This window comes from Cynocephalus volans, chromosome 1 (genome assembly GCF_027409185.1).
Source record: "Cynocephalus volans isolate mCynVol1 chromosome 1, mCynVol1.pri, whole genome shotgun sequence".
NCBI classification, from domain to species: Eukaryota; Metazoa; Chordata; class Mammalia; order Dermoptera; family Cynocephalidae; genus Cynocephalus; species Cynocephalus volans.
In genome coordinates this window covers 165695539-165721657 of record NC_084460.1, presented here as the reverse complement: position 1 = coordinate 165721657, position 26119 = coordinate 165695539, and the positions used below count along the sequence as shown (strand labels likewise).

Here is a 26119-nt window from a genome sequence, read left to right as displayed (position 1 = left end):
GACCATTTCATTAGTAGTCCTATAAGTCATTGGAAATTTTACTTAGTATATATTGATCAACCAAATGTTCTAAGGATACAAAGTGCTTATCCAGCATTTTATTGAATGCCCATCATGAGACAGACATTGTGGTAGGAATATTACAGAGGTTATTTCTAATCCAGGCAAGAGCTCTATGACTTAGGTGGCATTGTTTCACTGTAAGGATAAGGGAAGGATGCCCAGAGTTGACCAGTGAACAAGTTCACAAAGCTAGTAGGCAACGTGAAGATTCTAACCTAAGGTCAATTTGACTTCAAAGTTTTCTACCTTTCCATTCTAACATGCTCTGTTCTAAATTTCCCAAGGCAGCAACTCACTTTAAATAGCAATTCTGGAAATGAGAAAGAAAGAAAAAGCTTGAACTTTTCAACAAGAAAAAACATCATTTTGCTGGGCATAAATTGGGAGAGAAATTAGTTCTTTTTTGTCAATATGGTAGATATAAACTCATCCATCTATATCACAGTATTGCCCACTGGGCTGAGATAAAGACACCGGATCATGACATTGTCATTCTTCCTGTACAGAAAACTAACCTCGCTCTGACTCCAGGATCAAAGATCAAAACCATAATTCTATTTCTCCCAATTTCTGTAAATATTCCTGGACAAAGTATAGATTCGTGTTCATTCTGACTAGAGATTAAATAACTTACTTCTCTACCATGAAACACTGCATATGCATGTTTGTGTATGAAAATTTTGTTTAACCAAAATGCATGGAGAAAAAGGTACTAAATTGAGATGAATTTTCTGGTTACCTATTAAGTTATTTAGAAACTTTTCTGTCCTCACAAAAAATGTATATATATAATCAGTTTTATACATACTGAGCATTTGCTTAATCTTTCTAGACCATTAAAAATACTTTAGAAAATGAACCATTTTGAATATAGATTTTCACTGTTGAGTACTGTGGGAAAGAAAAGAGTTGGGAAACTTGACAATATAGAAGAGAGTGCATCCTAGAAACTACTTCTCTATCAACCTCAAATAGATAACAAAAGGGGAATTAATTGAGGCTTCCTCTTTGGGGCATTATGGATACATATTGATGTATCTCTATCTATATGTACATGAACATTGGTCATTAAAAAATAAATGTCCTTATATTTTAATTGAAATTATTCTCTATTCTAAGGGATATGCCAATCAGGCAACATGAATGCATGTGTTCAAATAAATTTTATGCATATTCCATAAACACTGAATTGCTTTGATTGGACGTATGCATCTTAGGTCTTGTTTTGTATTTATTTTGTTTTATTTTTCCCTAAAAATTAAAGCACCTAAACAAAATACACAAGTAGATGTAGTTACACATGTAAACATAGGTCATTAAATTTATATGTGTGTGTACATGTGTAGATATATCTTTTAATGTGACCAATATCTGTAATACCTGCATTAGGAAATAGTGTGGGCAAATGCTTTAATGCCTTGTGTTATACTGATCTCTAGTGGTTGGTAAGCATAACACATTGTAAAACACAATTTCTTTGTTTATTTTAAAAAGTATTTTTGGCTTTGAAGAAAGTTAGTATCCAAATTTTTAAACAGGTAATGAGTTTTCCAGTAATTTATGTCTAAGCTTTTCTTATATATATATTTGCTATTTATATGTCTGGCTCTGTTGAAAACAAGACCTGTGATTCACTAATCAGTCGCTTCCCTGAAAAAAGTAACACAGTGTTGGGCACTGAATAGTTATGGGATTGGCAATACTGAGGCATAATCTATATTATTGAAGAATGAAATCCAATGTTGGCTCAAGCAAAATAGTAATATCTATCATTTATCAAGTATTCGTTGTGTATAAGACACAATAATAATTCCATCAAATATTTCTTTTAATTCTCACAAAATTCCAGTAAGTACTGTTGCCCTCATTTTGTGGATGAGGAAACTCATCCACAAGGATATTGAACAATTTATCCAAAATCACACAAGGAGTAAGAGGTAGGGTAAGATGTAAACTCAGCTCTGTTTGACCTTAAACTGGGACTTTTCCTGCTTGCATTTCAGTCGCCCTGCATTTCGTATTTGATACTTACATTAAGTAGTATATATATTTTTTTAAAGTAGCATAACATACACTATGTTTTGCTTTAAAATAGTAAGTGCACAATTTTTGAAATAAAATTGTTCTTTTGTTACAGTCAACAGTGTTCACAGGATTTGCTGATTCTGTTACAATGTAACCATAAATGTAAGTAAATACTGTGTCATGTTTTCCTTCAAGCCTTCAATATTAAAATTCTAGATAGAGTTTGTATACCACCTGAAGTTATTTTGTCACCTTTTGTCACCACTCAACTTTCATGGGTAGAGTAAATCCACTGAAATAAAATAGTGCCCTTTCTACAATTATTTTAATAGCATGTGGACAAAAACTGGTGACTCAAGAAGTCAGCCCAAAGATCGTTGGAGGAACTAATGCCAAAGAAGGGGCCTGGCCCTGGCTCGTTGCTCTGTATTATAATGGCCAACTGATCTGTGGCGCATCTCTCGTCAGCAGTGACTGGCTGGTGTCTGCTGCACACTGCGTGTATGGGTGAGTATGATGTCACATGTCCCTTCCTAAACAAAATTACCACAGCAGACACTGCCTAGCATCCCATTTCATGCACCTCCACAAAACCATCCCACCAGGGAAGTGTTCCTGCTGTTTATGACATTATAAACTTTCCAATCATTTTTCCACTAAAATCATGTAAAAATTTTAAAAATTCAGTTAAAAAATCATTCTTCATTAGACACTTGTATCAAGCATTATGTTTTCTACATACATAAAGATTGAAAGTTTTACCTATTCACAAGGTAAGCATTTTCAAGAGTGTAAAATTAGTGTTTATTATATAAATTGTTCTGCTTATCATTCAATTAGGCCAATATTTATTGTTAGAAAATTGTCAGTATCAAAAAGCATGCATAGGTAGTCTTCAAGCTACACACATATTGTATTCTAGAAGTTTATGCACAAGTATTTTGTGGTCAATGAGAGTTAAAATATTTACTTACTTCTCAAGTCATATCTATTTTGACGCTATCTGAAACTAAAACTTACAACTAATATCAACCTGTCTAACTCTGCTTTTATAACATAATAGGACAAAATACTAGTTGAATCCTAGGTCTCATTTTTTTTCTGTCTAGAAGCAGCCACTCCTCACACAGTGACACAGGAGAGAATAGAGTATATGGAAGGTGGCAGGGGGGAAACGGGGGGAAAATAATTTATCCTGGGCCCAAAGCATGTTAATTCTTTACTTCCTAGGTACATCTTTGGGTAGTCACATTCCAACAGCTCTGAATTAGGTCAGAAAAAAAGGTAGCTTCCTCACAGAAGGTATATGAACCTGACTCAAGACTGATTTTCTGTCCCTAACCGAGCAGGAGTGTCCTAACGAGAATAACCTTATCTGTGGCGATTAGAATGAGCCTCTCTGGCACAAGAACCATGTTTGCTCAGACATGGAAGAGTGTCTGCCACGAGATTAGGTTAAAGGACAACTTTCTCTACCAACACAGACATTGAACTTCATTGGGTAAATACAGATTGCCATACATTGTTTTATGGGAGATAGGAAGAGCCAGGGAGAATAAGCATTAAAGGATGGAGCTTCCTCCTAAACACTCATTATACCAGAGTGAGAGTAGACTCATGCGTAAGCCTAGGAATCAGAACAATGAGGCTCCTTGGCCAGGTCTTCACTGGCCAACAAGCTGGTCACCAAAGGAGCTATCCGAGGTACTGTCTCATCTACTTCTAAAGCTGCATTAGAAGTAGATGCTTGCAAACATTGAGTGCTACATCTAAAGTGCACCCTCTTGACTTTGCTGCATCCTGATAATTATATTTTACTCTGTTTTCAATCACACCGTAACAAATGACTGCAGTAGGCAATTTTCCATCCCCTGCTAAACATGGCTTTAACCTTTACATCTATACTTATTCTCTGCCTTGGGCATGGCACAGATGGGTAATATCTGCATCCTAACTGAGTTGCAAATAAAGGCTATTTTTAGCTAAAGATTCAGTGTTTTCTGTTACGCATAGGTAGGTCTTAGTAAGTTAGCAATGTTGCTAAGTTAACTTCAGATTTGGTAAATTCCTCTGTTTGATGTTCTAGAAGAACATATACTTTCTAAATGTCACCCAGGCTTGCAGTAATATCACTGACATCTTTCAATTATCTACCATACAGAGGTACTTGATCTTATAGGCCAATGATACCAACATCATATCTTTTCATATCACAAATATACAAAGGTAGTTTCATCTAATATAAACACATGTTCAATCACATAGGACATAAAATGTATTTCACACAGCTTCAATTTGAACATAAGCAAACAAAGGTAAGCCATTCTAAAATTGTGATGGATTCAAAATTATCCTTGCCAACTTTGCATTTTACTCTTCCTAGCACTCAATGAAATGATTTTTTTTTCTCTATTTGCCAAGAGTTTTTCTACTTTCTACTTCATGTATCTAACAAAGCAAGAAAGTTTCTGATATTATTTTATGTAGTTTTATCAAAAAAAATATTTTACAAGTATGCTAATGCTGCCTGCTATTTGTCTTTTTAAAGCACTAATTGTGCAGTGAAAAGCTCAATTTCCTAATAAATAGAATAACCCAGATCAAGCAACTTATTGAGCTCATACTACACAAATGGCTTGTCTTCCATGTAAACAAACCTTTTCCAGGTGTTCTAACCTTCAGGTGGTTAAATGGTTTAATGGGACAGCTCCTCTCTATCTCTAATCTTATTATCAACACTCCTATTGGCATTCCTCAAGCTCAGTGCTCCTGAATGGTCCTAAATATCACTGTGCCTGTTCTGTTCCTCTGTCACTGACTTGTCTCCTTTCACAACCTTAAAGAGAGATTGGGAAAAGTGAAGGCCCACTTTGTCATGGTTTAAAGGGGAAGGTTTACTTTGAACCACAGGGCAGGATTTTGATCCTATATATGCTATGACCTCATGTATGATTACAGACAAGCAACTTAGTATCTCTGTTTCTGTTTCCTCATCTTTAGGCTGGCCATAAGGACATCTACCTTCTAGGGTGGTTGTCAGGACAAAATTAAGATGCTGCCATACTTTTGCATACTGTGAATAACACAAATGTGCAATAAAAATTTTATCTTGTTGCAGTTCCTGCATAGGGAAGTTCTGGAAAAGAAATACATGTTCAGCATATTTATTTTCTAAAGTTTTATATTGATATTATGTCAAACATGCATAAAATTGCAAGAATAGTACAAAGAACTTTCTTATACCTTTACCCAGATTCACCAGTTGTTTACATTTCACTCGGTGTCCTTTGTTATTCTCCATTTCTCTCCAAATCTGGCAACATATTTTTTTTCTGAACGATTTGGTGGTATATTAGATATTGTGCCCCTACCCTTAAATGCCTTTGTGTATTGTTCCTAAGAACAAGAATATTTTCTTATATAATCACAGAAAATCATGAAAATTTTAAATCAGTACAATTATCTAGTCAATTGCCCCAGTATACCCTTTATTTTATTTGTATATTTTTCCATGCAAGAACCAGTTCAGGATAATGCACTGTGTTTAGTTGCTACACCATTTTTATCTTCTTTAGTCTGGTATAGCCCCTCTGTTTTTCTGTCTTTCTTGCCTTTGGTATGTTTTAATACAGGCCAGTTATTTTGTAGTAAGTCTTTCTATCTGGGAAATCCCTTCAATCTTGCTCCTTTGCTGATCTAGATACATCCTCATTCTTTGATTACTTCTTTACTTTTCGGCAAAATAAAATATTCCAAGCTAATCTTGTACTTTCCCTGCCTTAGCCCTCAAGTCAATCTTTCTATAAGAAGCCCCACTTCTGTGTAACTAATTTTAGTTCTTTCTACACTTTAGTAAACAAGATCTGTGTGCTCATGGCTACCACTGGTGTGTCCCATTCCTAAACCCTTGCAATGCACATACCTATATACCTATAAGTATGAACTCGAAATAGTAGCTCCAATTTAAATTAAATACCACAGGGTACATTCTGACTTTGTCGTCTTCTGTATTTGTAACTTTTGACTCCAATAATAAGAAATCTTGTTCCTACTATCCACAAACTATTTACAAAAAAAAAAAAAAGTTTGAGAAGTGCTAACGCATTCTACTGTGTAAAGCAAACTTCCCAACCAGAATTCAATATTGTTTTCCATTCTTTTTTCTCATGACATATAACAAAATGCATAATCTTAAGTGTACAATTTGATGTGTTTTGAAAATCAATACGCCTATCAAACCACCACTCCTATCAAGATATAAAATATTTCTATCACCCAGAAAGTTTCTTTTTTTACTCTATTTTCAGTTACTCACCATTCTTGCTTTCAGATGCAACCACTGTTGAGTCACTTGGGTAGGCAGTCATGTATAGATTTACAATCTGGATCACTTTCATTGAATAGACATATATTAAAGATAAAATTAGCCATAGAGACATTCCTGCCAATCTCTCATTCTTTAATTTAGTTCTTCAGAGCAGACCAAGTATATCACATGAATTATCTCATTTCGAGAAAACAATTCCTTGAGACAAGAGTTAACATTCCTGAAAGAGATTATTTCATATATGAGGTGTTTGGGGGTGTAGTGAGAAATACACACTATATATTTGTTTTTTATTTAATACTAAATTTATTAAACTGATATAGCTAATAAAACTTTGAAAACCTACTTTTTAATCAGTTAAGCATTGTTTACAAAATAGCATTACTTATTTAATTGATACTGCAATTAAAATTTTAAAATTTGAATTCTTTCAAATTCCTCAAACACTGTAAATAACACAGAGAACATACACAAATACAATAATCTTTTAAAAATTAATTTCTACTTAAATCTCTAAAATATAAACGTCATGGGTTTAATTTTATTTCTTTGTCTATTTAGCTACCTGTCTTATGGCTTTAGGGAGTGGAGCTAATAACTAATATACTATCTTCTTACTATCTTCTTCAGGTTGCAGAAATATTGTAATACCATTTCAATATTATAGTAAATTTTGCAGATCAAAAGGAGGAAAAACATTTTCTTAGGACATTAGAGATTTCAAGGTTAGGTTAGTGACATTGATTTTATGTTAGGGCATAGGTTTTGTGTCCCTTTCTACAGTATTTCAAGTTTGAGCTGCTAGTCATCTTTTTGAAAGTTAAAATTCTCTTACTGTATCACTAGAATTTTTTATATTTATGCCTTTCTCATAGGTTTTATCAATTTCCAACCTTGTGTCTCTCCTTTAAAATTATTTATTCTTTAAATTTCTCTTGACTCATATTGCATAGCCCATTTCCTTGACAGCGTTCTATTAGTAATATTGCTAATAACATACTTATTTTAACCAGAATCTCATTCTGATTATTATTTCACCCAGAAGTTTTGTTTCCTAGAAGTTCCGGTATCAGATCTTTGAAGATACCTCTACTGTAGAACTAATTACTCACCTTGAATCACATAGCTGAATCCTATTTTTCCTTAGTTATTTTGTGTAACCACTTGTGCCGATGTAGCTTGATATACAGCTCAACCCCCTTAACCTGGCTGTTATCAGTGACCATGGGTGGTGCCCAACACGTCCTGCTCTTGGATTGCTCCCTGTTTTTCATATATTGATTCAGTCAAGAGATATTTGTAGAGCACTACCCTGTGCTAAGCATTGTTCTAAGTGTTTGGGATGATAGTGATGTACAGACCAACAAAATCCTTCCCCTGACAATGCTTATAGGTTGAAACAGAAGAACATTCAAATAAGTATACTTTCTTTTTTTTGCAGCTGGTTGGTAAGGGGATCTGAACCCTTGACCTTGGTGTTATCAGCACCATACTGCCGAGTGAGCAAACCCATCAGCCTTTCAAACAAATATTAGGGAGTTACTTGCACAATAAAGAAACATAAAATTAGTATAAACAGAAAGAGAATAATAGGAGCCACGGGGTTGTTTTGGATACAGTGGTTGGAGAAAGCTTCACTGAACTAACATGTGAAAAAAGACCTAGAGAAATGAAGGAGAAAGTTATACAGATTTCTGGGGAGGTAACAGCAAACTCTGATGCTCTGGGGTAGAAGTGGAGTAGACTTATTTCAGAAGGCTCAACAAGCCCTGCTGCTGCTCCCCAGGAAGTGATTGGCAGAGTGGCAGGATCAAGATTGGAGATGTAGGTAGAGCTGTGGTGAGGACTCAATAGGCTATGGTAAACGGGATGAGAGACCATTTGGAGAGATGAGGGGTGACATAATCTAATCAGGCTGCTGTGTGAAGATGAGACTGCTAGGAAGAGCAAGAATGAACTTGGGAAGAACAGTTAGAAAGAGATGTTGGTGGCCCCAGGATCACAGCTGAGGAAGCTGGACAAGTGGCTGGATCTCATTAGTAAGTTCTGACGGTTAGAGTTATGTGAGTTGGCTAATGATCACAGATAAGGAGTAAGGAAAAGAGAAGAATCAAGGGTTTAAGTATTGGCAACAAGGTGAGTGTTGACATTTACTGAGATGACGAAAGCAGAAAGAAACAAGCTTAGAAAGGGAATAAGAGTTCTGATTTTTATATACCTGTATTAAATTTGGGACTTTCTACCAGACATCCAAGTTAATATTTGCCAGTTGGCATGTGGGCATGTGAATCTAGACTTAGGAGAAGTCAAGAATTAAAATACAAATTTGGAAGTTTTCAGTATATCGCTCGTATTTAAAATCACGGCATTGGATAAGATGACTGTGAAGCCAGTGTAGATGAAGAAGAGGAGAAGGCTGAAGGCAGAACTCTGGAGTGTTCTAATAGAGTTTGTGAAGAAGAAAAGGAGCTGGGAAATTTTAAAAAAGAGAGAAAAAAGAAAAGATTGAGGAAGAACAAAGAGTAAATGAAAGGAAAATCACAAGTGCTTAGAGTCCTGGAAGTCAAGTGAAGAAAGTTCAGAGATGTGATTCTTAAGTTTCTAGGATTAATCCACCAGGTAAAAACCACGTTGAGTGTTATTCGGCTTACTCCTGGTTCCCTGCATTTACTTGTCTTTCTTACACTTAAACAAGTAAGTACATACCCATATGTTAAAAACAGATTTATGCTTATTAGATGAAATTTAGAAATACCCACATGTATGAAACTCTCTTCCTCACTTAAGAATTGCACATGTCCGAGTTATTCACCCTCCCTTTACAGTACAACTACTTTTTGCACCCTTTAGTTTTTCTCTTTTGAGTTTCACTGTGGAGTCATAGCTTTTCATAAACAAGTCATTTTATTAACTAGCATAATTATGATAATTATTATACAAAAAGTTCAAGGAAAGATTTGTATTATCTTTTAATTCTGTCTTTCACAAACTTTTTAAAATACCCTTGTATAATGCTCAGATTGCTAAAACTTGGCCTCTCCCATTTAACCTGCCTTCTTTGTTCTTTCAGAATGACCTCTAATATTCTTGAAAACTGTCTTACTCTCTGGCAACACCACCATATTTCAGAAGCATCCTCATTTTCACTTGCCTTAAAAATTAGAATTGGCTATCCTCCTAGGAATCCTTTTTCTATTCAGAGGAAAATAATCATAGAGACCCAAACCGCTGTGCTGGGAGTAAACACTAGTGTTTTCAATGAGCACACTTGCTGAGGTCGCTGTTGTGCCACCTTTAGTAATGATGAAGTAGAAAAAATATTTCAATTTATAGTTACAGATTCTCAATGATTTTCTTTTCCTTTTAGCATATTGTATCGCTCTATCATGGTTATCTTACCATATTTACTTTCTAGCACATTGAAATCCCACTTACAAATGGACATCCTGAGGCACAGAACTATGCAGTTTTTTTCTTTTTATTTATTTATTTTTATATTTTTATTGGTTACGAATATTCGTGATATACAGAATTGATTGTCACCCCTTGTGTCCAAGATGTGAAGGCCAGATTCATACTGGCAGCAAGCCCATTACCACAAATTGTGTTTGTACCCCATGTCCCCCACACAATTATCCCCAACCTCCCTCCCCTCTTCCGCCCCCCCCCCTGTATCCCAAGGTGTGTTCTCTCCCTTTGCAAGTCCAACTGTGATCTTTCTTTCCTTCTTACTTTCTCTCTTAGCTCCCACTTATGAGTAAATACATGCGGTATTTATCCCTGTGTGCTTTGCTTATTTCACTCGATATAAGTTTCTCCAGCAGTTATTTATACACCAACACATAGCAACATAGATTGGGGATAGCATTGGTTTTCTCCATCCAGCGCAGCATCCGGGAAGTGCGCCAGTCTTTGAGGTTACAGAAGTCAGGATTTTGCACCCTCCCAGCTAGTGCCTCTCTTTCCCTTGCCTCCAGGGTAAATGTTTTACTTGTAACCCGACAGATGAAGGTGAAAGGCAGCAGAAATTGAGTCAACTTCCCCTACCTGAAAGTGACCGACTTCTGCCATCTTTAGCCTCTGCTGGATTGGGCTTGCCTGTCCAAAGAGGTTATCTCCTCCCATGCCCATCTGTCTTCTGTCCAATGAATTCTTCCTTTCTATACTATAATCTAGATGCTTTGAGATAAGAAGATTTTAAAAACATAAAAAGTGCCCTCTCTTCATCTAAAATGATTTCTCTGAAAGCTTTATTCTCCCATCCTTAATCTTTGGATGAATAGAAACATGGGGAAGTTTTCTGCAATGCTTAACATCCCAACAGTGATGAGAAAGTACAAATTCTTGAGTCCCACTCCAATCTGCTAAATTAAATCTCTAGAGATGGAAATTAAGAGTCTAAATTTTTAACACATTACTCAAGGGATTCATGAAATTCAGAACCATTGGCCATAAATTCTGTATTCTCCCATCATTTTCCACCAAGAAAAGGCCCTGAAATTACCCTAGGATGTACTTGTGCTGGTGTTGGGCTTGTGATGGAGAAGTACATAAACATAGAAAGGTATGTGGAGCAGGACTTGAGAGAGAAAAGTAAACGATGTATGTTGGAGTGATAGTTCCTACTCATGGTGCTATTTATAGATGCTGGAGTAATAAAAATATGAAAAAGAGGCTATTTTCCATGCAGCACGATAACAATTTTGGAAATCATCAAGAATGTGTCAGATTAACATTGTTGTAAACTGTATTTAATTAGACCAGTAGCTTGAAACATATGTGTTTAGTCTTCACAGCTCGTGGTTCATGTATTTGTTTTCTATTCAAGACCTTAAAATAACATGAGGGAATGGTGATTACCTAACTTTGTGTATCTACAAGCTCCTTCATACAGTAAATATATTTATTAGTTTTCAGACGGCATATAGTACTTACAAAAGAAAGAAGAATTTGGGAGTTTTTCTACTCTTTTTCTGAATTGCCTTAATTTAACATTCATTTAAATCTATAGCAAATAGACTGCATATACCTATATGAACTTCTATATAATAGATTCTGAAGATAAAATATGTAGAAAACATCTAAGGAAATGATCCTATCATTTTTAATAATGACATGTACTCTGTTAACTTCAAAATAGGATCTATATGATGGTCTCATAACTCTTTGAGCATATATTAATAGTTATTATTTAAGTGTTACATCTTAATATAATTAATATTATTTATGTATATTGTTTATGTATATAATATAAATATTAATGTTTGTTATAGAAATAAATTATTATATAAAATTCAATATGTATACATAAATATAATCAAGTACAAAATAGGAAACACATGGTGTAGTAATTGTAAGATTAATAATTTTTTACAAATGCTGAGTAAATATATGAATTAAGTGTTTAGTAAAAAACATACAATTCTTAAAATAGAGTATCCACTTGTTACCTGTCAGTCTTAACAGACAGGCTAATCAAGTGAAAACAATGACCAGTTGGGCTTTAAGAAATATACTTAACATGAGATGAGAAAGAAGTCCGGAGATAGTACACCAGGAAGAAGATTTAACTAACCATTTTCCCTGAGAAAGCCCAGGTCAACAGGGAAGTCCCAGGGTATGGTGGCAGTGGGGGACAGTCGGTATGTCTGGAATTATCTGTATGCCAAGCATGGCCGATGTACTGATTTCTCTGACCTGGTAAAGGGAAAGCAAGAAGGCCTCTTGACAAGTGAACAGGCCCTCTGCAGCACTATAATGCCGTCCTGTCTCAGCATCTGGACTACTCAGGAGATGCCACTAACCACTAGGAACAGACACCCCCTCTCCTATTTGAGCCCAGATAACCCTATGGAAGGGCATGGTTCTCCCTCTTGCCCTCCCATCCCAGTTCTCCCTTCATGTTCTCAGCCCCACCCACAGAACCCTAAAAGGCACCCCAGTATGCTGGCACAAGTGCAGGCTTTAAGGTGAGACAGTCCCAGTCCAAGTGTCCCACCTACCATTTAAAAAATCTGCACCCAGTTTGTTCTGATTGTAAAATTCATAGCACTGTGATAAAAATTAAATGGGATGATGTGGTTAAAGTACTTAGTACTACACTTGGCACCAAGTAGAGTCTCCATAAATGGGAATTATGCTCTTGCTAAAAAGCACTAAGGAAAGTGTCTTCAATTTTAATATCATGTGGTTGTCGGAGGGTGCTTACTGGATGCTCGGTAATTCATTAGCTTTACTGATGACTGTTGCTTAACCAAACATGATAATTTGGGAAATAAAACAAAGTGGTGAATAGATACATGAAAAGAGACAATAAAATAACTTCATGTCCTTTACACATTTGTAGGGGATTTAGATTTTAAAATTTTAAATACCATATTAAGCTAGGCATTTGCAACTGTTAAGAATTGAATCAATACCTCTGCCTACAATTGTAGTCATTGAATTTTTACTTCATTGCGAATATGGCTTAATTGGCTTAATTCCAGCCATTAGCTAGTAATTTCTTAGCATGAAGATGTTACAGGCCAGTATCACACTTAAGAGTCCTTGCACACTTTAAAATTATAATCAATCTGTCCTATGACACAAGTGTTATCCTTTTACTAGCTATATCCAAGTTCATATGTTAGCTTATAAGCATCATGAAAGGTTTTATTGCTTACCTTAACTCTACATGAATTCAATGACTCCCTAAATGAGATAATGCTTCTGAAGTTCTTTCAGTTATTTACTGCGGCTGCTGCAGTTGTCTAAAGAGCCCTGGAAGAGGACACAATCTCCACAGTGGAATGTGATCTAATGCAGAGGATCAAATCTAGCCATATATTAGCATAAACTTGAAGTTTTACTTTTTAAATTATTTTAAAAATTGTCTGGTGGTCCATTCAAGACTCTTTAAATCAGAGTTGGGGGAGGAGGGGAAGTAGGTATCAGTATTACTTAAAAGCATTCTGGGTGATTCTAACATGCAGCCAGAGCTGAGAACCACAATCTGGAACTAGAGATTAAGCGATGCTTTAAGAGATGTGTTACAGAGAAACTAGTACTAACTAAAGCTTCCTCTATGATCTGATCAGATAAATAAAATTTTAAGAAATATTTTTAAAGAAAAATCCTTCAGAGAAATTCAAGAATTTATTAGGATCAAATCATATAGTTCTGAAATTTCTACTTTGTAGATTTTCTAGAAAGTAACTGCTTTGGATGGAGAGTTTCTCATACTTCTTTATTACAATCTTCAGGAGAAATTTAGAGCTATCTAAGTGGACAGCAATCCTAGGCCTGTATAAGACATCGAATCTGACTTCTCCTCAAATAGTGACTCGGTTGATAGATCAAATTGTCATAAATCCACATTACAATAGACGAAGAAAGGACAATGACATTGCCATGATGCATCTTGAATTGAAAGTGAATTACACAGGTAAAAGAAACCACTTTTAGTCATCTTATTTGCTCTTTAGTCATCTTTGAATTAATTCAAAATTAGATTTGAAGTATCAGTATCAATGGATTAGTAGTCCATAAGAGCTGAATAATTTGTTACAGAAATCATTAAAATGCAAATGGAATTAAGGAACAGAGAAAAAATATTAAATTTTATTTATCAAGGTGTTTAAATCCAACTTTCTAGAAAGGACCAATAGAATAAAACTGTCAGATCCCTCTATCACAGTGAACTCAAAGGAGCAGCACAGAGAAATAGGTCATGGTATTGTGCATGCTCTTTTTCCCGTGTGAAAGAAAGGCAGGTGTCCATCTACCAAATATGCCAGAGTAAGACATAAACTGAGAGAAGAGCATATGTTCTAAGGGTAAAATGAGTAAAAAATTAAGTTATTGATAAAAAGGAAGTGTTCAAAGGAGATTCAAAAATATATATCATTAGAGCAGTAAATGAAGGACATCTTCCAGATGCCTGGAAAATGTGCAAGAAATCACCTGAGAAAGTGAATTTTATCCTGAAGGGCTCTGCTCAATTCCAGCCTTTAGTCTGAAGTCTCTTCCAATGCCCAGTTGGGAGAAAGTGCTGCCATCTCTGTGCTCTCATGGGATTTGCTCTACACATGTATTACAGCACTTATCAAAGGCAGACTATTCTTGTAGTTAGTATATAGCCCTGTCCTTGAGGGTGCACTGTATCTTGTACATTTTTGTGCCTACCCTGGGTCTTATTTGTAGCGGGTGCTTAATAAATGTCAGGTGGCCTGTAAATTGACACAGGAGGGCTTTAAAAGTCAGTGACCAGTGTTAATGCCCAAGTTTCTCTTAACTGATCCTGAAAAGCAGCCTTACCAAGATTTTCACACAACTGGCACTACTTTCTATTAAGTACTGTGATTATTAATAATTAAATATGTGATTAACTCCAGAATCAAGACAGTGTTTACACTATAAATGAGTAATTAGGAGACTTCATAGAGGACCCTAAAAGGCCACCAGTGGCGCCTAATCCATTTTCAAAGAAGTGTAGCTCTGAAATGCCTCTTTCCTCCAAGATTGATGTCCAAAAATTGTTCAGGCAGGATAAAACAAAAATGCAAGTTATTTAGATTAAATGTTGAAAATAACTGATTTTTAGAACTTGTTAGAAATGCATGTGTCTGTTCTTATTTTTTGTTTGTTTGTTTGTTTTTCCAGATTATATACAACCTATTTGTTTACCAGAAGAAAATCAAGTTTTTCCTCCAGGAAAGAGTTGTTCTATTGCTGGCTGGGGGACAGTTGAATATCAAGGTAAATTATCAGACTCTAAAAAAAGAAAATGCTTACTAGTAAAAAGTATGCTACTGCAGTATCCTGTGAATATTTTCAACATTTTTTGCAACTCTTACACTATAAAGATTTTTGCAATATCTCCTATAAGCACCATCAAATTTATATCTTGCATATTTGTATGGATTTTTTAAAAATGTGTAGAGCATATTATAAAACTATAATCCTTTTGAAGGGGAATGTTAGTGTCTCCAAAACATCTAATTTTAGCATTATAAACACTCTGATATAGAGAAAAGATAAATCTATTAAAATGAATATAACCAAAATTTACAAAAATGTATTTTTGTAAAGAACATAGATAAAGTCTTATCAAAAGTCAAATTTTTACCTGTTATATTTTCCAAATCAACAAAATTATCTTTATTTATAATGTAAAGGCCTCACACTCACATTTTGCCTATTGACAAGACTCAGGTATGGCATGAGTTTTACACTGAGGACTATAAATTTATATTCCATTGACTCCCTCAGATTATTTAACAGGATGTTTTCCAAGCACAAAAATGATGCATATCAAAAATAACCAAACATGGTTTTTTTAAAAAAGTATTTCAGTACTTCATACCCTCTAAATGTAATCACAAGGCCCATTTGCTTTAGAATTCCTAATAGGAGTACCCCATCTAGGACATAGTTTTGACCACTCATTAATAATTAAGAAAAAAGGAAAGGCACTGTAGTTTGGTAGGAGGACCTGCCCTCTGTAGTCACAATAAATTAGACATGATGTTTAAAGGTCATAATTATATTTAATACGAAAATGAACAAATTCTTGTGGCAAGGTGTAGGGTCTCAGTATCAAAGAACTCACAGCTAGAATATACTTACTTCTTATGAGAGAGAGTTCTAAGTCAAATGCTTGCCTGATGATTCCGACAAGGGTTCTCCACAGCAATTACATTACACTGCTGAAAATGCCTCATGTCTGCTGCCTGTAAAGTGTACTGAAGTCAAAGACTGTATTTTCTTATATTTTCTCCACTTGAAAAATGTCATGATTTATTAAATTTGAAATTTAAAGAGTAAAAATGATTCCTAGATAGATATTTTGTCTTTCAGACTTCAAACTAAAAAATATTTTATGACCATAATATAGACACTTCAAAAACAAATTATCCACTAACAAAATTTAAGACTCTTTATTCCATAAGAAATTTTGGTTCTTTGTTTGTTTGTATTTTTAGAGCTGAGTAAACTTGACTCGCATTCACTTATTGTTACTAAAGATACATGTTTAATTGACTTAAGAAAATCTCTAATAGTAGTATGGAGCCAGGAAAAAAACTGTACCTGAGATCAATTTCATTTAGGAGTAAAGATCCAGGCCATGTTTAAACACTTCTTGGGTGATGGCAGTTTCAATGAATTTAATAAACTTTGCCCTATGATTTCCATGTACTTAATTTCATAAAATACAACTTCCATCTTTTGAATATATCATACTAATTAATTAATTAGGAAAGCCATGAACATATTCTTCATTAGGGAGAAATGGGATGATATTAGTTGGTTAAAATAAGGCAATTATTATACAAAATAATTTCTATGGAATTATTATGTATGTTTGTGTGTGTGTGTGTGCGTGTATTCTCAATTATCCTTGTAGCAACTCACATTGACAATCAATATTAAATGTAAAGACACTACTCAAATTTTCCTTTACCAGAGTTTTATCATCTGCCCCAACGAACATTTTATTCTTTAACAAGCAGCAAAAGTGGCTTTGGTTTTTATTATAAAACTAAAGTCTACCAACTCCTCCTTGATTTTCATAGGATGGATGATACTAACATGGTGCATTTTCTCCTTTTCGACCTCTTCAATTCATTCTCTTGACTTAAAGTCCATTTTCAAACTTCAAAAGTCATCCACTGATATGCTGTTGGATTTCTGGCACCAGCTAGAAATAGCTATTTGTGCATATCTTCTCCCATCTCCATGTTCACTGTCATGCTGGTATCTTGAAGTTGGCCATAGTGAGAGTGTTTACACCAGGCAAATGTGAAGAAGACAAATTGGGGCTTTTTTTTTTCTGGACAGCCAATTGGTACACATTTACCAACATACCACTGATTCATATACGTATGCTGTGTTGCACTTAAATTACACACACACAAACACACACACACACACACTTGTTTCCTCAGTTTTATTAGTGCATGGATTAAACTTAGCTAGAAATGATATCACATGCAACAACACTGGCTGTCAAATGTACTAACTTATCCTCAACCTTCTGCCTCTCTTGAGGAACCAAATAGAATTGTTAATTATGAGAAAGTACCTATCATGTACCTTTTCTGGGGTAATAGACACCTGCTTGTTTCATGTCTCTTGGGATTAGTATTTCATTAAACAAGGATTCATACTTCCAGTGAATGAGTCATTTTATAAAAAGAATAGAAGTACACTCTGCTAAAAAATATGCCTTTTTCTTCACCTGCGTGCAGATGACAAGCTGATTGCCCCCAGATCAAGACACATTTGTGCTTTGTCCTCTGCTCAGTGTGCACCTGCTCATTCACATAGCACCACAAAGAAGCTGAATGCCATTACACCCACCAGAGGAGCGCCTTCTCAGGTGCCAAATGAAAAGGACTTCTGATTTCATTCATTTCCATGAATGAAACTTTTTGTGTTGGTGGGCTTTTTACTGTAACTGTTTAAAATTACTGAAGATGCCTAATGACCACCTAGTCCAATTCACTACTACTACTAGCCCTTGGGAAAGAATGCTTTACTGTTATCCATTTGGCAGAATCCACAGTTGGGCTTTATTATGTGCTTTAAAGTGCCCGGATTAGTATTCAGTTCCATTACATATACACACAGTACTTGATAATGACACTGATATGTTGGAATAAATAAGACTGATGGTGGTTCATTCAAGAATACATGTTGAACACTCTGTCTGGCTGGTCACATTATCCATTTTGAGCAGGTCCTACTGCAGACATTCTGCAAGAAGCTGATGTTCCTCTTCTGTCTAATGAGAAATGTCAACAACAGATGCCAGAATATAATATTACTGAAAATATGATATGTGCAGGCTACGGAGAAGGAGGAATAGATACTTGTCAGGTAAATATGTAGAACTGCTCACTCTACATTATACAGCATTGCTATATAATGATTTCATTGCTTAACAATAATTGGGGAATAAAGAAATTATCAAGGCCCATTAATTTCACCTCTTCTTCTATAAAACTGTTACTTTTTTGCCTATTTGCATAGTGCTCCTGAGTGGACTTCATCATTAGAGACAAAACTAATTTTTAAGAACAAGAATTAGAAATCAGATGTCTTTAGAGAGAAGGCATATTTGAATGTGTGCAGCAACCAGGTAAAATAGGAGTAGTGGACCTGGGTTGAGCCAGAGATGTGCACCTTAGTCAAAAGCATTCACTTTCAAATTTTCAATCCTTTTAAAGCTTCTGAAAACTTAAACAAAACAGGCATGAGGGGGGCCTGTTTGAGCTGTGGGATTCTAAATTTCAACTTTGAATTTAGAGTATGGTCCAGGAATCTAGTAACCTGAAATTATTTCTAGGTGAAAAACAACCTGGATAGCCTAAGTAGAGCCAGTTTACGGCTAACCAAGTGGTAAGTAAATAAAGAACTTACTTGGTAGCCTGGCATAACCCTGGCTCTGGAACTTCTATACTAAAATTTTCCTGTTATCTTTTACATTTTATTTTAGAGATGTAATAACATGAACTTGCTGCAGTGGTAATGTCACTCCTGCAATAAATTTGGAACGTCATAGCTTTTGTCCTGCATGACCATCAGAAAAGACTCTTACCCACATACTGCCCTCATTGAAACAACATCTTACAACCTAAAAATAATGTAGTCAGCTATTAGCTCCGTGAAATACATATACACTCAAAAAATAAAAAGTAAGCTCTGCTAGATTTTAGAATTGTAATTAATTTTTAGATACAGCATGGGGTAGTCATGAAGAGCATGGATTCTGTGTTCAGACCACTCTTGTTTGACCCCAGCTTTAACACTTACTGGTGAGACTTTGGGCAAGTCACTTGGGGTTTATTGAGAGGCTTAAATGAGTTAATACATGTAAAGCACCAAATAAACACTCCAAAATATTAAGTTTTTTATTATGAGACTTAGTAAATAAGTTGGCACGTTTCCTGTATTTGGAAATAAATAAAATATTAATGCATTAACATCTGATAATTAGATTAAACCTGATAGCATTACTGACCAAATGAATAATTCACAAATGCAAAAACAATTTATACCATGGAAAAATGGTTTCACTGTGTTAAAGTGTAACAACTTGTTCTATATATTAACACATAGATGTTATAGTAATTTGACACTACTTTTTCAACAGAAACTTATGCAGATAACTCTGTATATGTATCCTTTGGTAAACCAATGTCTCCAGTCATGTTAAACTTTCAGCTTAGTTCTACATTTACTCTGCTTTGATAAACACTTCCAAATTCAAGACAAATTGGATAGCTTTCTTCTTGTTTAAAATTTATCTCTGGATCTTACACTTCCCTTTTAAAATGAAAAGTGTGCTAAAGGAAAGATATATTGCCACTTAGGAGGAGATTTATAGAATTATTGTGCAGGAGGGAAATCAGCTATACAACTTCAATTACAGTTAATAGGGATTATGGGGCAGACGCTTCACGCACTAGGCAGAAAAATATGCTGGCTCATGATATCGATGTTAAGGTTGCATTAAGCCAATAACTTGTGCCAGATCTCCGAAATCTTATAGTTGGATCTGGTTTCTACAGACTCTAAGTATGTTACTTATTAGCAAGTAAGAAAGCTCCCACACAAGGCAATACCTTATGCAATATAATTTTATCATAATTGCATAATCAATACTATAGATTGTCACATGATTTTTTGTTCAACTTTATACTGTTTTATGAGAATTACTTGATTAAATAAAAATGAATTATTTTAAATTGTGAACAGTTATTATCGATACATTACTTAATTAATTCTTGGAAGCATTATCATTTAGCCTTAGAGTGGCAAAGAGTTTGCCTTATTAGTCATTCACACGTTCTTGAATATATTCTGGCTAGCCAAAGGCTTGTTGTGTTTTTAAGTCAGTTCTCTGTATTTAAAGGCAACATCAATGGCTAGAGAATATCTTCTCTAAATAAAACTAAGTGAATGGCACTCTACTAACCATTCAGAGCCATATTTTCTACCAGTGGTTTTCAAAGTGTGGCCTCCAGTCCAGCAGGTCAGTATCACATGAGAACTTTTTAGAAATGCACATTCTCAGGCTCCATAACTCACCTGCTGAAACAGAAACACTGAAGGTGGGACCTAGCAATGTGCATTTTATCATGCCCTTCAGGTCATTCTGACGCATGTTAAAGATTAAGGACCACTGTTCTAAACAAAAATGGTTACCAACCCCTACACTCAGATACTCAAAGAAGGTAGAGATTTTTGTTTTGACTTATAAATATATCATATCTAAGTGGAAACATAAATTTTAAGTCAATACTTTATATTCTGGGCATTCATTCATCTGTTTGAAGTACTTACACATTTCTGAGATAGTGAAAGGAAATATCTTCATTGAACAAATCAGAAAATTAAGACAAGGAGAAGTTATATAACTGTACTAAAATGTAGTTTGATGATGAGAAGTGGTCGAAACAGACCGAGGTCTCCCAACCAGAGAGACCACCCAGCAGATGGGAAACTAGCCTGCTGCATGGTCCTGAGCTACTGCAACTGACCCAGTATGTGCTGGCTAAGTTAAAATCCTTTTTCATATTGTCAATGTCTGGATTCTATTGTCTATTAAAAAAATTTAATTATTTTTAAAAATATAAATAAAACTAAATGACTCCTTTAAAATACATACAAGCAGTTGAAATTAATTTTTTAATAATTTTAAAATCATATATAATTCATTTTGTGCCTTGGATATATATTCTTCTATAAATATTTCTGAACCCTTATTACAGTCTAAGGGCTTAGGATGCAGAAATAAAAATCTTAGTCCCTACCTTCAAAGATGGACACATTTGTTACTTCTAAAATATCGATCACTTGTGATTGCCAATGCAATTTATGTTCCTCTGTACCCAAGAGAAGAAAAGGTGCTATGGTGGACCACATTTTTTTCCCTTGTATGTAGGGCCCAAAGAAGATAAAGAATCAGGTAAAAAGTCTCTCAAGATATTTTCTAACCTTGTGCTGGAATTGAAATGTTGTTTATACCAGTGATTTCAAAGAACAGAAAGCTTTAAATGCCTTCATAAATGTAAAAAGAGATTAATTAAAAATTTTTGCACAATTAATACAGGAAAAATACTTATCAATTAATGTCATTAAATAATGATACTATATGTCTGCATTATCTCATTTGCATTACACAAGGATCATGTGTAAATAAAATCTATGTAAATAACTCTACTAGGATCTGCTGTAATTAACATTTATGAAAATTAAAAACATTATTTCATTAGAAGGGGTCTTCAAATAGTTCACGGAAAGATTTGTATTATTTTTTAATTCTATTTTTCCACATAAGTTTTTAAGTACCCTCGTATTTGAAATCTCAGATGAAACCTGGGTTCCTATCGTTAGAAATTATATCATAGATTTGCCTATTTCAGTCAAAATAAGTTTTTCACATCTAATGGTATTTTTGAGTGCCAAAAAGATACTGCTACCCAGGAGAACTAAAATAAAATTTATGTATGCATTCTTAATTTTTCTGAAGACCATACTTTGGGATAATTTGTTTTTTCCACAAAGTCCTTAATGATACTTAGAGCAATCTCCTTTAAGAAAATGATTGGCTTTTAATATATATTTTGATTGGGATGCTTTACACAGTTGTGCTTTAGAAAATTTCTTTAAATTTAGTATGTGTTGAAAATGCTACAATTAAAGTGAGGAAACTCTTGCTATAAAAGTGCATCATAAAAAATTATAAATTATGTTTTAGTTGTCATAGTTTCTCTGTCTCCTTACTTAAGAGCAAAGGGCTCTCACTTACAACCTAGAATGACAGTGAGAACGTATACACGTGAGTAGCAATTAAGTCATTTTTTGAATCTTTATTTTTTTGAACTGATCTGTTAAAAACAATCTTATATATTTATGTCAATTGACCTCATATCTACAATTTTTTTTTTTTGTAATTCGCTGTTTAGGGGGATTCAGGAGGACCCCTAATGTGCCAAGAAGACAACAGGTGGTTCCTTGTTGGTGTGACCTCATTCGGATACCAGTGTGCACTGCCTAATCGCCCAGGGGTGTATGCCCGGGTCCCAAGGTTCACAGAATGGATTCAGAGTTTTCTACATTAGAGCATTTCTCAAACCAAACATGAAAGTTAGGCAGTTTTCCCATTCCACTCTAAGGAGCATGGAAATTGAGAGTTTTGCAAAAAAAAAAAAAAAAAGTTATTAAAAACCTTTATTCTTACCAAAGCCACTGAAATGCTGGAGAAGGAGGAACAAAACAAAACAAATTAATCTTTGCAACATGAAAACTTTAAAATAAATTTTGATTTCATTGTGAGCAGCTATTGTTTCACAGATATCATCATTCATTTTCTTGGTCCTTAATCATTATTTTTATCATTTTCAGTTATTTAAATGGATGCTATTTTAAAGTACATACTGTATACTTCCAAGGCTTGAGCAAAATTAAAAAAATAAGTGAAATAAATTGTTTTGCCTTATGTATGTCATTATTTGAAATAAACTGTTATAAATTGTCTAGTTTCAGTTTAGTTTGCTATTACCAGAATCTCAATAGTTTTCCTGCTTTTCTAACCAAAGGTATTTCCATTTCCACTTCAGCATATTCTTAATTTTCTCCACTTATAAAGAAAAATATTTGTTGTAAGCTCATGTCACAGACCTGGACTAAAGTGATTTCACATTCCTCTAAAATAAGCTAATTAAAATAGCAAATTGGCGCAAATCTATATGTATATCACCCTAGTAGCAAAATAAAAGGTACATTAACCAGTATGGTCTTTCTATATCAGATCATTTTTTTCTGGATTATTCACACTGTCCATTTATTTTAAACTAGTATATTTATGTCTCCAAAAAATAATCAGACACATCAAAGAAATGCAACTACTACAAATGTTGGTCTTGGTTTATGTGGGTTACAGTAGATATTTCTAATGTGGAAAACTTATTTAGACACAACTGAATTGCCCCTTAGAAGGCCAAAAATGCGTAACAAATGAATTTGCTTCACTTCTTTAATTTCTCGGATCATTTCCAGAGTAAGTGCAAACTTCAGTTTAGCTTACCGCACAGATCCTGTGGATTTATTTGGGGAGACAAAATTCATACCTATTCAACACAAAACACACACACACACACATATTCTTGCATGGGGCAGTACAAAAGAAGACAAAATAAGGTTTAAAGGAATCAAAAGAAGAGATCGATCAATATAGATTGGCCTTATGGAAGAAAGGAGACTTCGGCTACACCTGGAAGGAATAATTATTATTGATGAATTGAAGTGGGTATTAGGGACCACTCTGCAGGTGGGAATGATCTGAACGTTCAGGGGGAGGGGTCAGTAGAGAATCATGCATTGTCGTACCAAAAGTCTCTTTCTCTCAGGGAATAGAATGTTATATAAAAGAGGTGTGGCCAGATGATGGAAAACTACAAATTCCTGGTAAAATTTACTGTTAGGGCTAAAACCAGGAGCCCCTTGAAAACTATTCTTTTTAGGCCTTTTCAATGGCCTGATCCTAACAGGAAGGATGGAGAGTAGGATGTTTGTTTTTAGTACCTGAAGATTGTTCCACATTTGTTTGCATTTCCAAACACATGTTAAAAGTTATGTTCTAAAAATACAAACACTCACAACAGATACACCATGAACCCTTTTCATTTTTCAAAAGTCAGCTAAAATTTTAAGAAACACTTAGGACATCATCACTACCATCTTCTAATAAGAGGGAAGTTATTTATCCCACCCCTAGTCACTTATGGGTTTAGTTTTTAATACCAGAAGAGTTATTCAGACCTGGATAAAGATAAAAGGCAAAATCAAAGCCTTTCTGCATCACTTTGCTGCTTTTGCCTTGCAGCTGTTATAGTCCTGGGTGGCACAGACAAAGGGAAAAGCCTAGTTTCCCTCCATCAAGTCTTAACTAAAAGAAGAAATGCACGGTGGCTGCTTGGAGGGAAGAGGTAGATCCTAGCAGCTGGTCTCCCGTTCTACCCAGAAAGATGGGTAGCCAAGAAAAGAGGAGTGTTGAATGCGGGCAGATCTAAGCTTAGAATGCAGCTGTCCACTCTCTCAGTCTCTAAGCAGCTGAAAAGGGACTGATGCCCACTAATTTCTATTTTGCCTCTTAATTTTGCCAGACAACTCTAGTTGTGAATTGCATTAATGAAAGCACTTTATTATCAAATTGAAAAGGATAGACAGGAAAAATATTAGGTTTACTGTTCACTCTATAACCACAATTTCCATTCTTACCACACTTAGTAATTTGTTCCTATATTCTTGTACTGATGCAAACATATCTGTATTTTGTTCACCTAAGAGACATAGACACCACCATGGTCTTTCTTCAGAAACAAAAACTCTTTATTTGGTTAAAAGGAGCACAGGGACATTTAAAGGCCAGGTGAGTTACAACTCTCTCTTGAGAAGAACAAGACTTAAAGAGAGAACAAGACTTAAGCATTGTAGAAACTAGGAAAAGATAAGACAGAAAGCCACCATTTTCTATTTCGAGCAAACCCTCATCAATAAATATGTAACCACTGATGACCTCCAGCCCATTTTCATACTAATTCATAGCTTTTTTTCCTTCCAAATGTCACTGTACTGTGCTTAGCTCCACACTGATGGTGACCATTCATTTATCTGGTCCCAACAGTAAAACGTCTTTATAAACAAATAGAGGCTAAATACAGCTAGGGATACCTTAGATAAAGTCTGCAACAATCTGCCTCCAGTGTCAATCCCAAACCTCAAACAACCATCTTTGTTTTGTGGGCAAGGGAGGGACCACACTGATTCCAGAACCCTCAGAGAGCTACTTGTAATCCTATAGGCAACATGTGAAGACATATGATTTATATTGTGTATGCCACTTTTTTGTTGTTTTAGATTGAATGCATTACTGATCATACAGCTATTAATAAAGGTATCTTATTACAAAATCTGATGAATTTTAAACTAAAATAATTGTAAGGCACATGTCTTGCACAATTGAAATTAGACAATTCTTGCCTCTAAGTAAAATGATTGAGATTTATACCACGCTTAATGAAATAGCTTCTTATTTCTGAAGAAATTTCCTAAACGTTGTTCAACCAAACGCAGAGAAATGGAAAGAAGATGAACTATTTCTAGAACTTTTTTTTCTGTGGTAATATATTTGTATATGCGTAAATTCAGTTCACAATAGTGATAAATTTCTTTAATCGAAAAAGCATGTATTGAGAAATGAAACGCCATAAAAATAAATATTAGAACAGTTCATTTTTATCAAACACAAAAAGGTAAAATATTTTTGCACACTGTAAGTTTCAATACAATTTACATTACAGTAAATAGATTACAGCTTATGAAAAGTGAAAGAAATAAAAATAATTGCTTCCAACACACATACTCGTTAGGTGTTGATAGCAATTTTATGTGCACGGTCCATTCCATTTACTTGAATTTTGGGTGCGTCCTCTAGCAAAATAAGCATGTTTCCCTCCATAATTAGCACAGCATATTTTGTAAATGAAATAATGAACATACAAAATTATTTTAATATTTGCCTCAGGGGGAAGCTTACAGTTCATCTTGCAGATCCTTTGAGATTTCAAGCCATTCCAAGCTAATGTTCTGATGCCATACAGATCCAGAATTATAAAATTCCATTTTCTTTTCTGGAGCCAAGTCAATGAATTA

General features: G+C 34.7%; 1 protein-coding gene across 1 annotated transcript in view; it reads left to right on the top strand.

Moving 5' to 3' along the window:
• TMPRSS15 (transmembrane serine protease 15) overlaps nt 1-22527 on the top strand; it is a 130824-nt gene extending 108297 nt beyond the window's left edge. The window contains exons 20-25 of the mRNA XM_063113305.1: nt 2201-2250; nt 2421-2595; nt 13660-13841; nt 15059-15154; nt 18138-18277; nt 22372-22527. Coding sequence (XP_062969375.1) covers nt 2201-2250; nt 2421-2595; nt 13660-13841; nt 15059-15154; nt 18138-18277; nt 22372-22527 — 799 coding nt within the window. The remainder of the gene's footprint in view (nt 1-2200; nt 2251-2420; nt 2596-13659; nt 13842-15058; nt 15155-18137; nt 18278-22371) is intronic.
• The last annotated feature ends 3592 nt before the right edge of the window (nt 22528-26119 follow it).